Here is a 20,462-nt window from a genome sequence, read left to right as displayed (position 1 = left end):
GGTACTTGCAGAGGAACTCTCCGCCCTTCTCAGCGCCAATGCGGTCAAGCCCGTACCACCCGGGCAGGAAGGGCAGGGATTCTATTCCAGGTACTTCCTTGTGGAAAAGAAAACAGGGGGGATGCGTCCCATCCTAGACCTGAGAGGCCTGAACAAATTCCTGGTCAAAGAAAAGTTCAGGATGCTTTCCTTTGGCACCCTTCTGCCAATGCTTCAGAAAAACGATTGGCTATGTTCCCTGGATTTAAAGGATGCATATACTCACATCCCGATACTGCCAGCTCACAGACAGTATCTCAGATTCCGCCTGGGCGCACGGCACTTTCAGTATTGTGTGCTGCCCTTTGGGCTCGCCTCCGCCCCACGAGTGTTTACAAAATGCCTCGTGGTGGTGGCGGCGTACCTACGCAGGCTGGGAGTGCACGTGTTCCCATATCTCGACGATTGGCTGGTCAAGAACACCTCGGAGGCAGGAGCCCTCCGGTCCATGCAGTGCACTATTCAACTCCTGGAGCTGCTGGGGTTTGTGATAAATTACCCAAAGTCCCATCTCCAGCCAACCCAGTCTCTGGAATTCATAGGAGCTCTGCTGAATACCCAGACGGCTCAGGCCTTCCTTCCCGAAGCGAGGGCCAACAACCTCCTGTCCCTCGCTTCGCAGACCAGAGCGTCTCAGCAGGTCACAGCTCGGCAGATGTTGAGACTTCTGGGTCATATGGCCTCCACAGTTCATGTGACTCCCATGGCTCGTCTTCACATGAGATCTGCTCAATGGACCCTAGCTTCCCAGTGGTTCCAAGCCACCGGGAATCTAGAAGATGTCATCCGCCTCTCCACCAGTTGCCGCACTTCACTGCTCTGGTGGACCATCCGGACCAATTTGACCCTGGGACGTCCATTCCAAATTCCGCAGCCCACGAAGGTGCTGACGACGGATGCATCTCGCCTGGGTTGGGGAGCTCATGTCGATGGGCTTCACACCCAGGGTCTGTGGTCCCTCCAGGAAAAGGATCTGCAGATCAACCTCCTGGAGCTCCGAGCGATCTGGAACGCGCTGAAGGCTTTCAGAGATCGGCTGTCCTGCCAAATTATCCAAATTCGGACAGACAATCAGGTTGCAATGTATTACGTCAACAAGCAGGGGGGCACCGGATCTCGCCCCCTGTGTCAGGAAGCCGTCGGGCTGTGGCGCTGGGCGTGCCAGTTTGGCATGCTCCTCCAAGCCACATACCTGGCAGGCGTAAACAACAGTCTGGCCGACAGACTGAGCAGAGTCATGCAACCGCACGAGTGGTCGCTCCATTCCAGAGTGGTACGCAAGATCGTCCGAGAGTGGGGCACCCCCTCGGTGGACCTTTTCGCCTCTCAGACCAACCACAAGCTGCCTCTGTTCTGTTCCAGATTTCAGGCACACGGCAGGCTAGCGTCGGACGCCTTTCTCCTCCATTGGGGGACCGGCCTCCTGTATGCTTATCCTCCCATACCTTTGGTGGGGAAGACCTTACTGAAGCTCAAGCACGACCGCGGCACCATGATTCTGATAGCGCCCTTTTGGCCCCGTCAGATCTGGTTCCCTCTTCTTCTGGAGTTGTCCTCAGAAGAACCGTGGAGATTGGAGTGTTTTCCGACTCTCATTTCGCAGAACGACGGAGCGTTACTGCACCCCAACCTTCAGTCTCTGGCTCTCACGGCCTGGATGTTGAGGGCGTAGACTTCGCTGCGTTGGGTCTGTCGGAGGGTGTCTCCCGGGTCCTGCTTGCCTCCAGGAAGGATTCCATTAAAAAGAGTTACTTTTTCAAGTGGAGGAGGTTTGTCGTTTGGTGTGAGAGCAAGGCCCTAGAACCTCGTTCTTGCCCTGCACAGAACCTGCTTGAATACCTTCTACACTTATCAGAGTCTGGCCTCAAGACCAACTCAGTAAGGAATCACCTTAGTGCGATTAGTGCTTACCATTATCGTGTGGAAGGTAAAGCCATCTCTGGAGAGCCTTTAGTCGTTCGATTCATGAGAGGCTTGCTTTTGTCAAAGCCCCCTATCAAGCCTCCTACAGTGTCATGGGATCTCAACGTCGTCCTCACCCAGCTGATGAAACCGCCTTTTGAGCCACTGAATACCTGCCATCTGAAGTACTTGACCTGGAAGGTCATTTTCCTGGTGGCAGTTACTTCAGCTCGTAGGGTCAGTGAGCTTCAAGCCCTAGTAGCTCATGCTCCATATACCAAATTTCATCACAACAGAGTAGTGCTCCGCACCCACCCAAAGTTCCTGCCGAAGGTGGTGTCGGAGTTCCATCTTAACCAGTCAATTGTCTTGCCAACATTCTTCCCCAGGCCGCATACCCGCCCTGCTGAACGTCAGTTGCACACATTGGACTGCAAGAGAGCATTGGCCTTCTACTTGGAGCGGACACAGCCCCACAGACAGTCCGCCCAATTGTTTGTTTCTTTCGACCCTAACAGGCTAGGGGTCGCTGTCGGGAAACGCACCATCTCCAATTGGCTAGCAGATTGCATTTCCTTCACTTACGCCCAGGCTGGGCTGACTCTTGAGGGTCATGTCACGGCTCATAGTGTTAGAGCCATGGCAGCGTCAGTGGCCCACTTGAAGTCAGCCACTATTGAAGAGATTTGCAAGGCTGCGACGTGGTCATCTGTCCACACATTCACATGACATTACTGCCTCCAGCAGGATACCCGACGCGACAGTCGGTTCGGGCAGTCGGTGCTGCAGAATCTGTTTGGGGTGTAAATCCAACTCCACCCTCCAGGACCCGAATTTATTCTGGTCAGGCTGCACTCTCAGTTAGTTGTTCTTCTTAGGTCAATTTCTGTTGTACCCTCGCCGTTGCGAGGTTCAATTGACCTGGGTTCTTGTTTTGAGTGAGCCTGAAAGCTAGGGATACCCCAGTCGTGAGAACAAGCAGCCTGCTTGTCCTCGGAGAAAGTGAATGATACATACCTGTAGCAGGTGTTCTCCGAGGACAGCAGGCTGATTGTTCTCACCTACCCTCCCTCCTCCCCTTTGGAGTTGTGTGTTTCATCTTTTGCTAGTCATTCAACTGGCGGGAGCGGTCGCGCACGGGCGGGAAGACGGCCGCGCATGCGCGGTGGGCGTGCCCTGCGTGCCGACCGTCCCGTGAAGCTTTTTTCCGGTTGGTGGGGGCTGCCGCGGACGTCACCCAGTCGTGAGAACAATCAGCCTGCTGTCCTCGGAGAACACCTGCTACAGGTATGTATCATTCACTGTATTTGTGACCTGGATTGGCCACTGTTGGAAACAGGATGCTGGACTTGATGGACCTTTGGTCTGTCCCAGTGGGGCAATACTTATGTACTTAAGTAGACACGTGGTAAGTAAAGGTTAGGCTCAAATAATTTAGCTCCCGCACCAGTGGGGGTAACTTATGATTCGATTCCCTGTAAGTGTGTTGTCCAGCACCATGGGAAGAAATTCAGCTTTACGGTCCCTTCCTAATGTTTTTTTCTTTGCTGAGCTGTAGGAATGAGAAATTAGGCCCAGTGATAAGGAAATATTTGGCAGCTGCTTTTGCTGTGCTTTTTGAGAGTTATATTTGGATTTTCTTTGCTTCTCCTCTCCAGGATAAGGAGGACTTGTTGCAAAACATGTTAATTAGGGTTTGTTTTCATTTTATTTTGTGCACGTAACCTGTACACCGCTTTGTGCCTCCCTTTGGGGAAAAAAGGCAAGTTATAAATGGATTAAATGAAATTTTGTTTTTCTTAAGGTTTTTGCAGTTTTCTTATTGGATTTAATCCAGTTTATTTATGAAATGCAAATGAAACAATGTTCAATGTGTTCAATTTTTGACTTTTTACACAATTGAGTGGCTTGTCGCCTCTCATGGAAATGAGTGAAGAGATTTGTATAATCTGCCCTATTTCAGCCTTGAATGATTCCTCTGGCACAGTTTAACCCTGATGGTTCTTTTGAAAAACTGTTGAAGAACGGTAAAAAAAAAAATAGTTTATCTAAAATTCCACAGTTAAGTCATAACAAAAGCAATTGTTTGAAAGATGATATCCTCTTCCAACTACAATCCATTCTGAGTTGAACTACTTGAAGCTACGCAAAAAACTGAAGGTCCTACTATTCAGTTAAACTCTTTCGACTTCCTCCTTAACTCTCGATTCGCCACTTATGTCTGTCTGCTGATCTGTAACCTCGGCCCACCCTCCTCCCCTCCCTGCCCTAGCTCTCCCTGTTTGAATTGCCCAACTTAAGTAAACTGCCTTGAACCTCCTGCAGATTAGATATTGGAAAACGTTTTCCTTAGTGTAAAATAAGGACGAACAGCTGTGAGTAGAGGAAGAGTCCAGTAGTTAGCATGGCAGTTTGATAACCAGGGAAACCAGGATTCAAATCCCACTGCTGCTCCTTTTGATCTTGGCCAAATCACTTAACCCTCCACCAGTGGCGTAGCTGCATGGGGCCAGTGGGGGCCTGGGCCCCCGTAGATTTGGCCATGGACCCCCTGCCAATGACCCTCTGGACCCCAACCCCCACCAGCCGAGGTCCTCTTCTTCCCACTTCAGAAACAGAAGGAAGCCTTGCGAGGGAAGAAGAGGACCTCGGGGTCCCCCGCCAGCAAAGGCAGGCAACGGCAGGTTGGCAGCAGGAGGGGGGATCGAGAGGGTCGGCGGCAGGGGGGGGCAAAGTTGGTAGTGGCGGCGGCGGCTGGGTGTCGGCAATGAGGGGGGGGTTGGCGGTGCCGGGGAGGGGGGCTAAAATGTGCCCACTCACCTCGGGCTCTGGACCCACCTCCCGCCGAAGTCTGGCTACGCCCCTGCCCTCCACTACTTCTAGAATTATTAGGGTGTATTTAAACTTTGGAATTCATGGCCAGAGAATGTTGTAAAAGCAGTTAGCTTTGGCAACGCTTACCTTCTTATGTTTTTACAAACTTACGATTGGGTTTACTAAGCCGCTAGCGTGGCTGGCGGCTATGCGCTAGTACCGACACAGCCCATTCACTTTGAATGAGCTGTGTCGGCAATGCTGCACAGCTTAGTAAACAGACCCCTTAGACTCTAAGGTCTCTGAGGACAGGAAAAAAACCTTAATTTCTGAGAGAATTCTGGGTGAAAAAAAATGTAAATTCTGCACACAATATTTTAAAATCCTGCATACTGAATTTATCAAAACACAGTATAACCACTGTTTCTGAATAGTAATAACACTTCTCAATGGAAAAGTTCTTACTCAAACATGCAAAATGTTAGATTTTTAGCTTCAGATTTCCTCAGGAGTACAATAATTGTTCACCATTGCTAGGGCTTCTGGCTTTCAGAGCCAGATGCACTAAAGTCATCGTTAGAGCCGTTCCCTACCGAATTCCATAGTGAATCGGTAGGGAACGGCTGTGCATCAAGGAAAGGGAATGCAAATGAGCTACTCATTGTAGCTCACTTGCATTCTCTATTCCATTGTAAAACAATCGGCCGGTCGAGCATGCGCAGAGCAGCAAAGCGTTATGCTGGCTGCTGTGTGCATGAAGACGCCGCGCCACTTCCCCCCCCCCCCCCCCCCCCCCCCCCCCCCCCGTTGGCCGGCCATCGAAAAAAGCCGTCCGTTTTCGGCGTCATTCACCTCCGCAGTAATAAAATAACGTCTTTTTTGCCTGGAAGTCTCTATCACAACGCTGTGATTGGCTCAGAGACTTCCAGGTCTCTCAGCTGAGTGAAGCACGGCCAAAAAAGAGGTTTTTTATTATTGCGGAGGTGAATGACACCGAAAACGGATGGCTTTTCTCAATGGCCGGCCTCAACTGCACTTTTGTTTTTATTATTGCGGCGGGGGGGCGGAATGACTTTTATAGCGTTTTTTCATCAGTTTTCAATCCCGCGCAGCCCCAATGAGAGGTATTGACCTCTCGTTAGAGTTTCCAGCGTTAAGGCAATCGGAAAAGATTTAGTGCATCTCATTACAATAGGGTTTCTACACAATTTGCTCATCTGCATTCCATTTTCGTTAGCTGCTACTGTCGTCATAAAATGGCTTTTAGTTCATGCCAGGGTTTACTACTTGCTCGTTAATGGCTCGTTATTGGCTCATTAGGTTTAGTGCATCTGGCCCTCAGTAATTTTTGTTTCAGCCATCCTCTGAATTCAAGAGGAGCTGTGAGCTGCAGGCACTGCCGATTTCTTGTGGCAACATCCTATTTTTCATTGTTATTGCTATAAATTTCATTAAAGAAATTACTACCTGCAATTCCTCTTGGGCCCTGAAGATTACCAAATGAAATTACACGAAATTCAGAAGCCCTAACCATAAAGCTGTAGATCACTTTCCCATATCTATACACACACACACTTTGTCTCCCTCCTTCAGTGCTATCCCTCCACCCCCCCCCCCCCCCCAATATCAGCATTTTTTCCTACCCAACTCCTCCCCTTTCAACCTTGTCTCTCTCAGTTCATGTAACCTCTCTATTCTTCACAGTACAGCACACCACATGACTCTTTACCTTCTGACTCCTGTAGCGTATCTCCCCCTCCACGTATGCTCTGCTTAGCCAACACTTCCTCTTCCATTTTTCCTTACCCCCGTGCTTATCCACTAAGTACCTTTTTCAGCTTCTGTCCCCGAATTCACTCTCTCTCTCTTGGAACTATTGCTGTTGGACAATACAGCTCCCCCTGGTTCAAACTTGGCTACTGCTGCAGCCTTCCTACACTGCTTGGTTCTTGCACTGTGCAATGAACGTGGTCTTTGAAATCCACTGCTGTTCTCGGAGTCTTGTGAGAATAACACAGGAGTTCAGGATTGCACTGATCCCACACTGGAAGAGCTGCACAGTGCAGAAAGGCAACAGCTGCATTTGAACCACAGCTTCACCTTCCCACCTTGAAGTAAATCCAATTCAAATTTTGTAATGCACAGTTGTCACTTAATTCCCCCAGAAGTAGTATCTACTGTACCTGAATATGACTTAACTGAGCAACTGCTAAAAAAAAAAAAAAAGCACAGCTAAATAACAAGAAAATTGCATAAACGTGTTTTGTGAAGTAACATTGATTTACGTTTTGTTCAGGTATGTTGTGACTAGTGATCTTAAATTTCCTGTTTGTTGTCTATATTAATTGTTGCTCTTCTCCCTTGATGTAGGCTGTATTGATTTCTTGATCTACTTTGAAAGTTATTAATTATATATATATATATATATATATATATATATATATATATATATATATATATATATATATATATATATATAATATAGCATAAACTACCCTTGTGCTGTAAAATTCAAACCATGGATTTTATACTTAATCATGAGGTACCAAATAAAAGTTCAGTTCATAAATGTAATAATTATCCAAAAATATGTAAAGTCCATGTTCTGTAAGAGAAATCTGTTAATACTTCCCTTCTTTGAAAGGACATTCCAAAATATTTCCAATGACAAATTCAACTGCCCTCCTAGAGCAGAAGCGGCTTTTAAATGCGAGAAATGCAGTACCAGGTTTCAGCAAAACTCAAACTAGCTAGAGATAAAGGCTTGGTTCAGCAGAGAATGGTGCTGGGTTACTGCTGGTTGATAAAGAAACAGTGGGGAGGGTACGAGAGGTATCTGTCGTGCAGGTCCTCTAGCTTCTGGCTGGGCTCTGTTGCTCTTTATCTGCCATGTTCTTATGTTCTGGTAGAATTTAATTCCTATTTTATCTAGTTTGGGAACAAGCTGTGCAGGCGAGATCCCCTTTGGGGTAAGTAACATGAGGAGTGGGATCTGATTGTGTCTCTGGTTTATGTCTCCGCAGTGCTGAGCGTACTGTTGTGGCCGCTGGTGGTGTACCATGAGTTGATCCAGAAAATGTACACAGGCCTGGAACCCATTCTGATGAAACTGGACTACAGCATGAAGGGGGAGGAGACCCTGCACCACAAGCATGAGAAGAGGCGTAAGGAAGGGTGGACTGCACGGGAAGGGGCTCTACCATCACCCACAGAGAACAGTCATAATGTCACACTGTTAGGGCAGTTCATCTGGTGACCACCTTGGGAGAGAGGCTAGATTAAAGGGACTTATAACAAGGTCTTTTCCCTACAAATTTAAAAGAATTAAATCAAAAAACATAGCTGGTTCACCAATTTTGAAAGACAACCAGAAGAAGTCTGATCTGTGAAATATAAAAATAATAATAAAATTTTAAAAAATAAGAGATGAGCACTGTTCCCCATACCTGGTTCTGTGCCAGGTGGAGGCTCAGCGGGAAGATAGGCAGGCTGGATGGAGGTGGCCACAAAGCTCTTAATAAATGCGGCAGATTCCTGGAGCCAGGAAGAAACCACATGGCACTGAGTACTAAGCAGAGGGGCCTTGTTTTAGGCCAGCCTGAGGATCGGGCTCTGCAGACTATGTTCTGTGTCAGCGCACTGACGCCAGCTGAGAGACACTAGAGTGACAGAGGGGCTCAGCTTCCCTGGGAAAAGTCTCTTAATTGCTTCCCGAAATGAGCCTGTTCCCAGGAACAGCTGTGCATGGCATGATATGCTGGAGCGGACATAGAAAGACAGCTTCATTTACTGGGAGCTGCTGGACAGTACAGGTCATTCTGGTGCATTTATTTATTTATTTGTGACATTTATATCCCACATTATCCCAAACAAGTTTTGAGTTCAGTGTGGCTTACAATAAACCTATGAGATACATAACAATGAATAATGCATAAGAAAGTAATTTGTAATAATCCAATTTTACAATACAGTATCATAAACATACTGGGACAGCTATGGATGTTCAACATTTAGAAAATCTATTATGAATGAGAAATTGTACATGAAATAAAGAGGTTAATGGTAAATAGGGTCATAACCAGGTAATAATTCTTTGTTTGAGATATGGTTGTTCTTTGAGAGGGTTTGTTTGAATAGGAACGATTTGAGGATTTTGCGGATTCTAGTATATTCCTGTATATTTCTTATTTTGATTTGGAAGGAGTTCTAGGTAAGTGAAGTCTGCAGAGTGGACAGTTTTGTAGATCACTTTTTTGCAATTTGGGGGGTGTAGTCTGAGATGGTTTCTTGCCTCATATTTAGTGTTTCTTTGAGTTTATTAATGGTACCATATAGTCTGGAGCTGTGTCATTTAGTATTTGAAAGATAAAGGTACATAATTTGAAGGTAATTCTTGCTTTGATTGGAAGCCAGTGTAATTTGATTAATAAAGGGGAGGCACTTTCAAAACAAGAGATTTTGTATATGAACCTGGCTGCAGTGTTTTGAGCTGTTTGGAGTTTTTTCATCAGGTACTCCTTACAGCCAGCATATATGGCATTACAATAATCGAATTGGGATAATGTTAACGATTGTACCAATAGTCTGAATGTTTCTGATGAGAAATAGGGTCTGATCCTTTTTAGTTTCCAAAAAGACCAGAAAGATTTTGTGATTACTGAGGAAACTTGAGTGTTAAATATTTGTCTAGAATTATACCTAGAATTTTCAGATTATTGTCAGTGGGGAATGAAGTGCTGTCAGTTGTGAAACTGTTGTAGTTCTTTTGGTCAAATAGGTTGGTAATGACCATGAATTTAGTTTTTTTCTTTATTTAGCTTTACTTTTGATTCTGAGGCCCAGGTTTCCATCAAACTTAAGCCAAGTTTTGCCTTTTGTAAGATGTCTTGAATGTTCTTTTTGAAGGTTGTGTATATGATAACTTCGTCAGCGTATGTGAATGTTTTGAATCCTGCTGTTTCTAGTCTGTTACCTAGTGGTGACATCATTACATTAAACAGTATGGGTGATAGTGGAGAGCCCTGAGGGATGCCACAGTCCAGTGACCAAGGAGAGGATCAGGTTCCTTTCATTTTCACTTTGTAAGATCTTGATTTCAGGAATCCTTGAAACCATAACATAGTCTCTCTGCCCTAAATATCTATCTATTCATTTCTATTTATTTCATCTCCACAGTAATTAGAAAAGAGAGAGGTAAATAGAAGTGGGATTTGACGATTACAGGAGGGCTTTTCCTGACTGTGCAAAGTTGGACGTCATGGGGATTCAGAGATGCAGAAGATCCCTAAAAAGGGGTTATAGGTTGGCTCCTAAGGGCAACACCAAGGGGACTGTTTCTCCTAGAAAATGATACATTACCATTTGAAAATTATGTGTTTGCTTTTTCATCCCTTTATCCCGGGTTTCTGATAATTCTTTATTCTTCTCCTCCTCACAGACAAACAGGGGAAGAAAGAAGCAGAGGCAGGAGATGAGCCAATGGCAGAGACAGACAGTGACAGTGAGGCTGAGCTGTCCAGCTTCTCACCCTTGGTAGGTGTCTCTCTGGTGTGGGCTCATTGTGTTGAGGATGAAGCAAATCATCCAGCATCTCACCATTGGTAGCAATGGTGTGCATGATATTTACAGAATATAGTTTTCTGGACTCTTAGATGGTAAATTGGGGTGGAGATTGATATGGTACTATGCACACAATAAGTCGTGTGACCTGCTTCTATGAACAGGTGGATGCAAAAACAACTGCCCTTGCGTTGGCCATTACTGACTCTGAGCTTTCAGATGAAGAAGCCTCAATTCTGGAAAGCGGAGGATTCTCTGTTTCTCGGGCTACGACCCCACAACTGACCGATGTATCTGAAGGTATGTGAGAAGGAGGGAAATGAGGGTTTCAGGTATTAAGGAAGCATTCTGACGGGAGGGTTCCTCTGCTGAACCTTCAGTGATGCCTCTTTAGTGTCATAACTGCAGCCTGCCACAGCTTTACACAGCAAGTTACTGACACTTATACCCTACCGTGTCTCACTTTCCACATGGCAAGATGGGCCAAAATGGTACTCCCAGTTCCCCCCTTCAAGCCCACAGGTTTAGTCTGTTCAGATGAAGAGATCTGGGGTGTTTACTTTCCTTCTGTGCCAATGTGTCCTGTGTATGAATAGCAGCAGCTATCTGCTGCTGTATGAAGACTGAAAGAAGTCCAGGGGAAGGGCGTTAAAACTTTCTGCTGTATCTACTAACAGAGAAGATTATGGCAGGTCAAGACTGAAGCAGCCCATCCAATCTGCTAGCTTAGAAGCAGGGCCTTGCCTAGGGTTTCTGGTGCCCCCCCTGCAGACTATCGGTTCCCCCCCCGTCCAGCAGAGCAGGAACAGAAGGGAGCAGGCAAGTAAGCCGGACCTCAGGAAAAAATAGCACTGTATGTATCCCTCATTGATAAGTCTCTGACTCTAAAGTTTAGCAATTTCATTAAAGCAAATGTATTTTCACATATCACATCCTATCCAAGGAGAATGTTTTATATATGTCACCCGTCTGTGGTAAAACTTCACACAGTATCAAAATACCTCTAATATGTAATCGTGCCAGCCGAGGAAACTAACTGTGCTCAGCTCACAAGAGACAGAGTGAACATAAAATAAAACTTCATCCTTAAAAGATAATATCGGATGAATGCATGAAGGTGAATATGAATTCCTGTGAATGGAATCAATTTGATTTACAATAAATCCAGATACTACTCCCTCATATATATAACAAAAAATTATTTAAGTGGAATGGAATTATTTGACTGTACTGGTAAACAGAAAGAAATACTTTATTGCATTCTAATCTCCTTTGCACCAAAGGATATAATTCAGATCAAACATTTATCTCTGATCAACTATCTCAGATCAAATATTTATTTCAGATCAAATATTAAGGTTTCCTTGCTTACAGTCACTTGAATCTACCTAGCCTTTATATAGCTTATAGGATTTAAACACTCTTAAACTGAAATTCACCCTTTTCTATTCTTCATAAACTTCAAGTAATCCTGAAATATTCAGATCCTTTTCTCACTAGAGAAACTTCAATCGCCACCAATCTCTTTTCACTTATATTTTCTCATTTACCACAATCAGGCACTCTTTTATAACTTCAGTCAACAAACACAGGAAGTCACAGCTGGATGTCTCTCTTGGCAAAGGTCAGCTCTCACTCTGTTCACTTCCCGGGCAGATTTCTTAACAGAAGCTGATCATCCAATCAGAGAGCTCTATTTGAATGCAGATTAACATACAGACACTCATGGGAATGTTTAGTGAAAAACACCGGACTAATTTGCATATGATTTAAACAAATCTGAGCATATGACAACCAAGTACAGACTCCCAGCACCTGAATTCTGCAATTAGATTTAAGGCAAATACTTTTAAAACTTATTTTTAGCACTTTTAAACTTTCAGGTTCTCTTTAATTTGAATGCTGTTTCAAGCTCTGAAACTCACCCTGACTGAGGAGCTAGCCCCAAACTGAAGCATAAATAGCAATCTGGTTGTATTCTCATGTAACTTGAAGAGCGTGCCTGCCTAAATTAATACTGCTCCTTTGCATGAAAAGGGGAGGGCAGCGGAAATAGGAGAATCACAAGTTCAGGTGAAAGATTTTGCAAGTGAGCAGACGGACGGCAGGGCAGTGGTGCCCCTCGAAGGCAAGCGCCCCCCTGCTGCGAAGTTCAGGTGAAAGATTTTGCAAGTGAGCAGACGGACGGCAGGGCAGTGGCGCCCCTCGAAGGCAAGCGCCCCCCTGCGGCGCTTACCTCGCTTACTGCATCAGCACGGCCCTGCTTAGAAGTTTAGAAAGTTATTTTACTGCTGTTTTGAAAGCTGATGCATTAAGTATTTGATTTCCATTCTCTTACCATTTGGATCAGCATTTTCCCTGCACTGTAACTACTACATCATTTCACAAGTCTCTCTGTCTTTTTTTTTTTTTTTTTTTTGCCACCTTCAGGACACTTTCAGTGCCACTTGTTAGCTGGCAGGATGCACCAGCACAATGGCAGCTATCGTCTTCTCTGGGCTTGAAGGATGCTGGATCCAAAGCCAGAGTCCTCCCCTTTCAGCTCTAGGAGCCACAGGGCCAGCTCCTCCTCTTCCTCACTCAGCATCCCGCTATGTCTTTCGTATTTAAAGAACTTTTAGGGACCACCTTAGCTATCTGTACAATTCTCACTTACCTGTCTGATTGCCTGTAAGCTCTGTTATTTCCTGTAGCTTTGCTAGAAATAAGGGTTAACATCTTTAAGTTATTACTTTAGGAAACAGTTTTATAGAGCCCTTTGTCTGACCTGGTAGCCACAAAGGTCTAAAGTTAGTCCTGGAAGGTCTGGCTTCCAGCTTGAGCATTGACACTATTTGTGTGTGTCCAAGTGAGCAAACACCACATCTCATGATTCTTCCTCATTATTTTAATTGTCTTGTTTTCTTTGTTTTCCCTTTTGGCTTCACGATTGAGACCTATGTTTTTTTTCCCTTTACAACACAGTACAACACAAATACAACTTACATACTGCAAATTTACCCCATGGTCTGATTCAGTTCACAAAAGCTACTACATATTTCTAGGATTTACAGTATAAAGTGTAAAACATTTAAAAAGATAGTTACCATCCCCAAAACTTGCTAAATATGTTAACATTTCAGTCTGAAACCTAATGTTATATGTTAAAGCATTCCACACTGACACTGCCTGGTAGGCAAACAATCCATTATTCTTTTAGATTGTATACTTTTAACATCAGAAAGACAGAACTTCAAATGATTTTCAAACCATGTCTGTCTGGAATTATTTGGAAAAGCTTTATTATTAAAAAAAAGGGCGGGGGGAAACTAATTTTTAATATGACCTTCTAAAGCAGTGTTTCCCAAGTCCGGTCCTGGATTACCCTTTGCCAGTCAGGTTTTCGGGATATCCACAATGAATATGCATTGCAACCTCACTATCATGATACCCTATCTTCCCTGATTTGGTGATACCTTTGAAAGATACCTTATCCTGAACCGTGCGCTTTTGAGCGACTGTCGGCCTTCCCCCCGTTTCCAGTTTAAAAGCTGCTCTATCTCCTTGTTAAATGCTGATGCCAACACCCTGGTCCCACCCTGGTTAAGGTGGAGCCCATCCTTTCAGAATAGGCTCCCCCTTCCCCAGAATGTTGCCCAGTTCCTAACAAATCTAAAACCCTCCTCCCTGCACCATCGTCTCATCCACGCATTGAGACTCCAGAGCTCTGCCTGTCTCTTGGGCCCTGTGCGTGGAACGGGTAGCATTTCAGAAAATGCTACCCTAGAGGTTCTGGATTTGAGCTTTCTACCTAAGAGCCTAAATTTGGCTTCCAGAACCTCTCTCCCACATTTTCCTATGTCATTGGTACCCACATGTAGCAGGACAGCCGGCTCCTCCCCAGCACTATCTAAAATCCTATCTAGGTAACGCGTGAGGTCTGCCACTTTCGCACCAGGCAGGTCACCAGGCGATCCTCACGTCCACCAGCCATCCAGCTATCTATATGCCTAAAGATCGAATCACCAACTACAACAGCTGTCCTAACCTTTCCCTCCCGGGCAGCCCTTGGAGACATATCCTCGGTGCGAGAGGATAGTACATCCCCTGGTGGGCAGGTCCTGGCAACAGGAGTACTTCCTACTTCACCAGGGTGATGCTGTCCTAGGAGACCTCCCTCCTCCAAGGTAGCACATGGGCTACCAGACTGGAGGTGGGACTTCTCTACAACATCCCTGTAGGTCTCCTCTGTTTCCCTCAGCTCCACCAAGTCTGCTACTCTAGCCTCAAGAGAAAACACACGTTCTTTGAGAACTAGGAGCTCTTTGCATCGGGCACACACATATGACATCTCACCAACTGGGAGATAATCATACATGTGACACTCAATTTTAAAAGACTGGATAGCAACCCTCTCGCTGCTGGACTGCTGACTCCATCTTAGTGTTTTTGAGTTTTTCAATAATTTAAAACTTGCTACAGTATTAAGGATATTAGCCTAATATAAAAATGTCTTTTAGTTTATATAGTATATTGTATGATTTATTTAGTGTTTCCTTTTTAGATGGTAATGAAATGTATTTAAAACTCTGTAAGAACACTCCTTGTTTGTTACCCTAATTACAATAACTGACTATAAATGAAGAGTTGTCCTAAGGGTGGGCGGGAAGACTAAACTAGATCCTGCAGTGCCTGCTAGATTTTATCTGTTAATGCTGTGGTACAAAGTTTTTAAAACTAAGTGGAAAAGACTACGGAGATTAGTTGAAAAAAATTTCTTGTAATATTTTCATTTTGCCTATCACTAGAAAAGGTTTCAGTTTAAAACTATGGGAAAAGGGTTGTACACTATGGCAACTAGTTAATAATACTTGCTTTTCACTCTCTCTCTTTTTATTCCCCCCTTAATACTAAACTAGGTCCTGCAGTGCCTGCTAGATTCTATCTGTTAATGCTGTGGTACAAAGTTTTTAAAACGAAGTGGAAAAGACTATGGAGATTAGTTGATAAAATTTGCTTTTTATATTTTTATTTTGCCTATCACTAACCTACAATTCCTCCTTTAAACCCCAATCTTTAAGTTCCCAAAGCACAAGCAAAATGGTGTTCACTTACCAGAGAAATGTCCTCTTCTCTCGGAACTTCTCCATTCTTCCCTTCCCATGTTATGTCTGTGTCTGAATGTACTGATGAGGCTTATATACTTTTAGAGGAAGGTTAGTTGAGTTATAAAAATAGGTCCTTAGTAGGTCCATGCAGTATTGGAGTCTGTAATGTCATCTCCTGTACCTCATTATTCACTGTCTCCACTACCCTAGCCTCCTGTAACAACACTCGGTGATTTACACCCCTACACAAACATCCTGTGTAATGTGGCCCTCACTGCTCCCATTATTCAGACACAACCCCCTGTCCCCCAATCACTTGTGAAGATGGCTCTCTGTTTTCAGTAATGTCGCCACCTTCCAACGTGGCCCTTTGTAACATAGTCTTCTATCCCCATTCTAATCCCGACCACCCAAAGGCGGTTGTTTCTGTTTCCATTAATAAACAGAAACAGCCCTCCAAATCTCAGGCCTTGTTATTCTTTTTTCTTTTTTTTAATAAAAAATTTTTTATTGATGATTCAACACAGTCTACAATCACACAAAATGTCATAGTGCTGTCCATTAAATCTTATAACATGAATATTAACTTGTGACAATCAACTCCCCCATCAGCATTTTTCCCATTGACCTAACCCCCCCTCCCCTCCCCCCCTCTCTGTTTACTCATTTCTCCATGACCTTCTCAGCCCTTTCTCCAGGTCACTAATTTAGGATGTCATTCAAGTATATCCATTCATCCGCTGTCTGGGAAAATTTTCCCCGGCGTGTATCAGTCAGTTTTTCCAGTGATACCACCCCCCTGAATTTCAGTATCCAGCTATGTATGGATGGGCCGGCTTTCTGCTTCCAATTAAGTGCTATGGTAGTTTTTGCTGCCGCCAGTCCCATCCGTTTAACTCTACTTTGCCACTTTTTCTCTTTTCTATTACCCCAACCTAGTAAACACCACTTAGGGTCACAGGGAAACAGTACACCCAGTGCCCTAGTTAGTAAGCGCACTACTTCACCCCAGAATCCTTGTAGCATTGAACATTCCCACCATATGTGATAGTATGTGCCCGTTGCTGTCCCGCACCTCCAGCATGTGTCGGAAGCATCCGAGTACATAGCTTTTAGCCTGTCTGGGGTATAATACCACCGGCTTAATATCTTATAGGCATTCTCCTTTATTAACACGCAGACAGATGCCTTTTTAACCTCCAAACACACTCTCTTCCATTCTGGGATACTTAATTCTGTTCCTAAATCACGTTCCCATGCTAACATATATGGTAACTTAACCAACTCCTGCCCTCTAAGGTAACCATATAACCGTGAAATACCCTTCCCTCCTATATCTATCTCCCCCCACAAATTCTCAAATCTCTCACCTTCCTTTGTATTTTCGTTTATTAACTTCTCTTTTGTTATGTAATATTTAACCTGAAGATAAGCAAAGTGATCTGTAGGCCTTGTTATTCTTATTCTCCCTCATTTAGAATATTGTGCACAATTCTGGAGACCACACCTTCAAAAAGATAAGAACAGGATGGAGTCTGTCCAGAGGGCGGGTACTAAAATGGTCAGTGGTCGTCATCACAAAGCATTTGGGGATAGACTTAAGATCTCAGTATGAATACTTTGGAAGAAAGGTGGGAGGGGGAGATATAATAGAGACATTTAAATGCACAAGGGATGAGTCTTTGAGTTGAAAGGAAACTCTGGAAGAGGGGGTATAGGATGAAGGTGAAAGGGGACAGACTCCGAAGTAACCTGAGGATGTACTTCTTCACAGAAAGGGTAGTGAATTCATGGAACAGCCTCCCGGTGGAAGTGGTGGAGAGGAAACCAGTATCTGAATTCAAGAGAGCTTGGGGTCAAGTACGTAGGATCTGTAAGGCAGAGGGAGAATAGATGGCATGGATGAGCAGATTGGATAGGCCATATGGTCTTTATCTGCTTTCATTTTTCTCTGTTTTCCCACTGTGACTCCCACTAAAAGTGGTTCTTTGTTCATTATTAACCCACCCATAATGTGGCTGTTTCTCTTCTCATTAATTATTACAAACACAAATGCAGATTCTTCTGTTCCACCTAAGCCTCAGATGTTCTAAGTAGATTACAAAAGAGATAACTAGGCAATTAAACTCTGAAATCAGTTACAAAAATTCAACTCTAAAAGTATAATCTTAAGACTTAAAAATGTATGAAATAAAGATGTTTTCAGCTGCAATCTGAAAAGAGTATAATCAGATCGAGTTCTCAGCAGGATTGGCAATGTATTCCAGAACTCTGTACATTGAAAAGGAAGAGAGTATGAAAACATTTATATTGAAGATCTTTAACAGGAAGGTACAAAATCAGTCACATCCCCTTCGACCCCTGTCATGTAGCTCTCTGTTCCCATTCCCTCTTCCAGGACCCCGTGTATTGTAGGTTTCTGTTTCCCATTAATTATTCCCCTCTTCCAGGACCCCGTGTATTGTAGATTTCTGTTTCCCATGAATTATTCCCCTCTTCCAGGACCCCGTGTATTGTAGGTTTCTGTTTCCCATTAATTATTCCCCTCTTCCAGGACCCCGTGTATTGTAGGTTTCTGTTTCCCATTAATTATTTCTCCCTCTCCTTCTGGGACCCCTGTAATGTTGGTTTCTGTTACTGTCTTGCAGATCTTGATCAGCAGAGCATGCACAGCGACCCTGAAGAATCCTTCACCAAGGATCTGACAGAGTTCCCGTCGGTGGAAGAATACCATGCCAGAGACCAGGAATCAGGTGGTGAACGTGAAGCTTTTGTGGTTCCTGTGGAAGTCCAGGCGCCTGAGGCCACAGATTCTGTCCTCGCCATCCAGACGCTTGCCTCTCCTCTGCACTTTGTAAATACACATTTTAACGGACAGTCTCCAACTGGTGCCACACCCAGCCTGGGCATGGCGATTGAGGCATTGAGTGAGGAATTAGTTACCACAGCCATCACCACCGTGGTGCAGAATACCCTCTCTGCTCTCCTACGCTCTTCAGAGGCCAGCGAGGAGCCCTCCATCTCCGAGTTCCTGCCCAACGAACCCCAAGAGGATGTGGACTTCCAAGCCCAGCTGACACAGACTGAGACACTGGCAGCAGCAGAGGACGGTGGGGATGAGGCTGATGACTTTGAGTTGCTGGATCAGACAGAGCTGGAGCAGATGGATGCAGAGCTGGGACTCGGAGGTCAGAAGGAAGAGTATGGCACAGCATGGGCTCAAAACTCTACCTCTTCCTCCTCCTCCTGCATTCCCTCCCTGTCCTCCATTGAGCAGCTAAAGCAGCATCCTGAGGAAGAAGAGGAGACAGTGACTTTGTAAAGCTGACTTCAGAGAAGGAATGTTTTAGCAATTGGTGCCAGTTACTCTGTGTTACCTTGTGGCCAGGATTGCAAAACTGTGAGTGTTAATGTGCTGTCTTTGGAGTCTTGCCATTAGTCCTAGTGCCCTGGGAGGGGACTCCCTGGGCAAGGGCAGCAACGGGGGCCTGGAAGCCATCTTTGCATCGGAGACAAAAGAAGCAAAGCTTTAGAATAGTGTTGTCATATCTTTTTGTTGAGGGGGGAGGTGGGGAAGGGGGATTTTTTTTGCTTGCGTTTCATTTTGCAAATGGAGCAGTAGCTTTAAATGTAGGTTGTGATAATGCAAAAAAATAGCAGGTAGTAGATGCATATTTTGTAAAGGGAGACAATGATGTGTTGGTGATTTCTTTTGTGAAGAAGCCTTCAAGAGTGGGAGGTGGTGTGTGTAGCGCCTGAATGTAATTGTTGCTGCAAGTACGCACAGCTAGAACTGACACTTTAGATGCACATATTGTCCTAGTCTGATACATGTAGAAAGAGAAGCCCAACAGACTTGGGAATACAGGGTCTTTAGAGCCTAAAGATTGGTGTTCGCTTTGATAGAGTTAGGAATAACAGTGCCACAAGGTAGAGGGTTGTGGTGTCTGAGGATGATAGAGCTGGGAGTACAGAGCCTGTGGAGCCTAAAGATTGGTATTCAGTGTGATAGAGGGTAGGACTCATGGTGTCTGAGGATGATAGAGCTGAGTTTAATATTGCCCATATTGTGTCACGATAACAGGGTTTAAAATCATGCAGATTGGGGTGCGTGGTATAAGGTGTCTGTAACGCTATGCTAGTGCTGGCTATATGGGTCCCATAACTGCCATGTGTTAAATCTGGAATTAATAGGACTTGGGATACGGTGCCTGTAACACTATAAAGTTCCTTCCCTTCTGTGATAAAATTGCATATGTTGGCTCTCTAATGTCCCAGGGAAGCAGACCAGTGACTCCCCAGGGTCAGGGAGCTTAAATTTTCACCACTTTTCCAAGATTCAAGTGTAAATGATGATCTGTGGGGGAAGGCCTCAGTGGAGTGTGTGTTTAGTCAGGGCCTCATTAGCAGGGACTTGAACATTTGCCCAAATCAAAAGCTGTTTCTCATTACAGTACTCTGATGATGATCTCAGTTTATGAACATTTTAAGTTCTGCTTCATTTAGTACCAAGAAAAAAAAACAAGAAGATATGAATGGGTGTTCATTAGAACTGTTATAAAATAACTGATGTGATTGGTTAGACAGCATCATGTGACTATTTGACCATCAGAATCCTGCATTGAGTTCATCATGGGTAACTGACCAATGGCAGGGTGGTTTTAAATGATGACATCATTGTTAATCTTCAGCTGCTTAGCCAAGGTAATTAAGCAGAATTCAAGTAAGTCTGGGAAACACACATATAGTGGAGGAGTGGCCTAGTGGTTAGGGTGGTGGACTTTGGTCCTGGGGAATTGCCAGCACAGAGGCAGCTCCTTGTGACTCTGAGCAAGTCACTTAACCCTCCATTGCCCGCCGCATTGAGCCTGCCTTGAGTGGGAAAGCGCGGGGTACAAATGTAACAAAAAATATAGGATCCTTAGCTGTGTGGGGCAAAGCACAGAGGATTATTAGCTGTGAGGGAGTGAGAGGTAAAGCCTGAGAGAAGCACAGATGATCCGTAGCTGTGGAGGGCGAATGATGGGTAAAGTCTGGAGTAACCACAAAGGATCCTTAGCT

At 44.6% G+C, this 20,462-nt stretch overlaps 1 protein-coding gene across 1 annotated transcript in view; it reads left to right on the top strand.

Annotated features, from left to right (window-relative positions):
• The window catches only part of RETREG2 (reticulophagy regulator family member 2), a 74,271-nt gene extending 55,178 nt beyond the window's left edge, over nt 1–19,093 (top strand). Inside the window, exons 6-9 of the mRNA XM_030210940.1 lie at nt 7,779–7,919; nt 10,193–10,287; nt 10,479–10,614; nt 18,050–19,093. Of these exons, the coding sequence (XP_030066800.1) occupies nt 7,779–7,919; nt 10,193–10,287; nt 10,479–10,614; nt 18,050–18,723 (1,046 nt within the window). The 3' untranslated portion in view covers nt 18,724–19,093. The remainder of the gene's footprint in view (nt 1–7,778; nt 7,920–10,192; nt 10,288–10,478; nt 10,615–18,049) is intronic.
• The last annotated feature ends 1,369 nt before the right edge of the window (nt 19,094–20,462 follow it).

Source organism: Microcaecilia unicolor, chromosome 7 (assembly GCF_901765095.1).
Source record: "Microcaecilia unicolor chromosome 7, aMicUni1.1, whole genome shotgun sequence".
NCBI lineage: Eukaryota > Metazoa > Chordata > Amphibia > Gymnophiona > Siphonopidae > Microcaecilia > Microcaecilia unicolor.
This window is presented reverse-complemented; position numbering and strand designations above follow the sequence as displayed.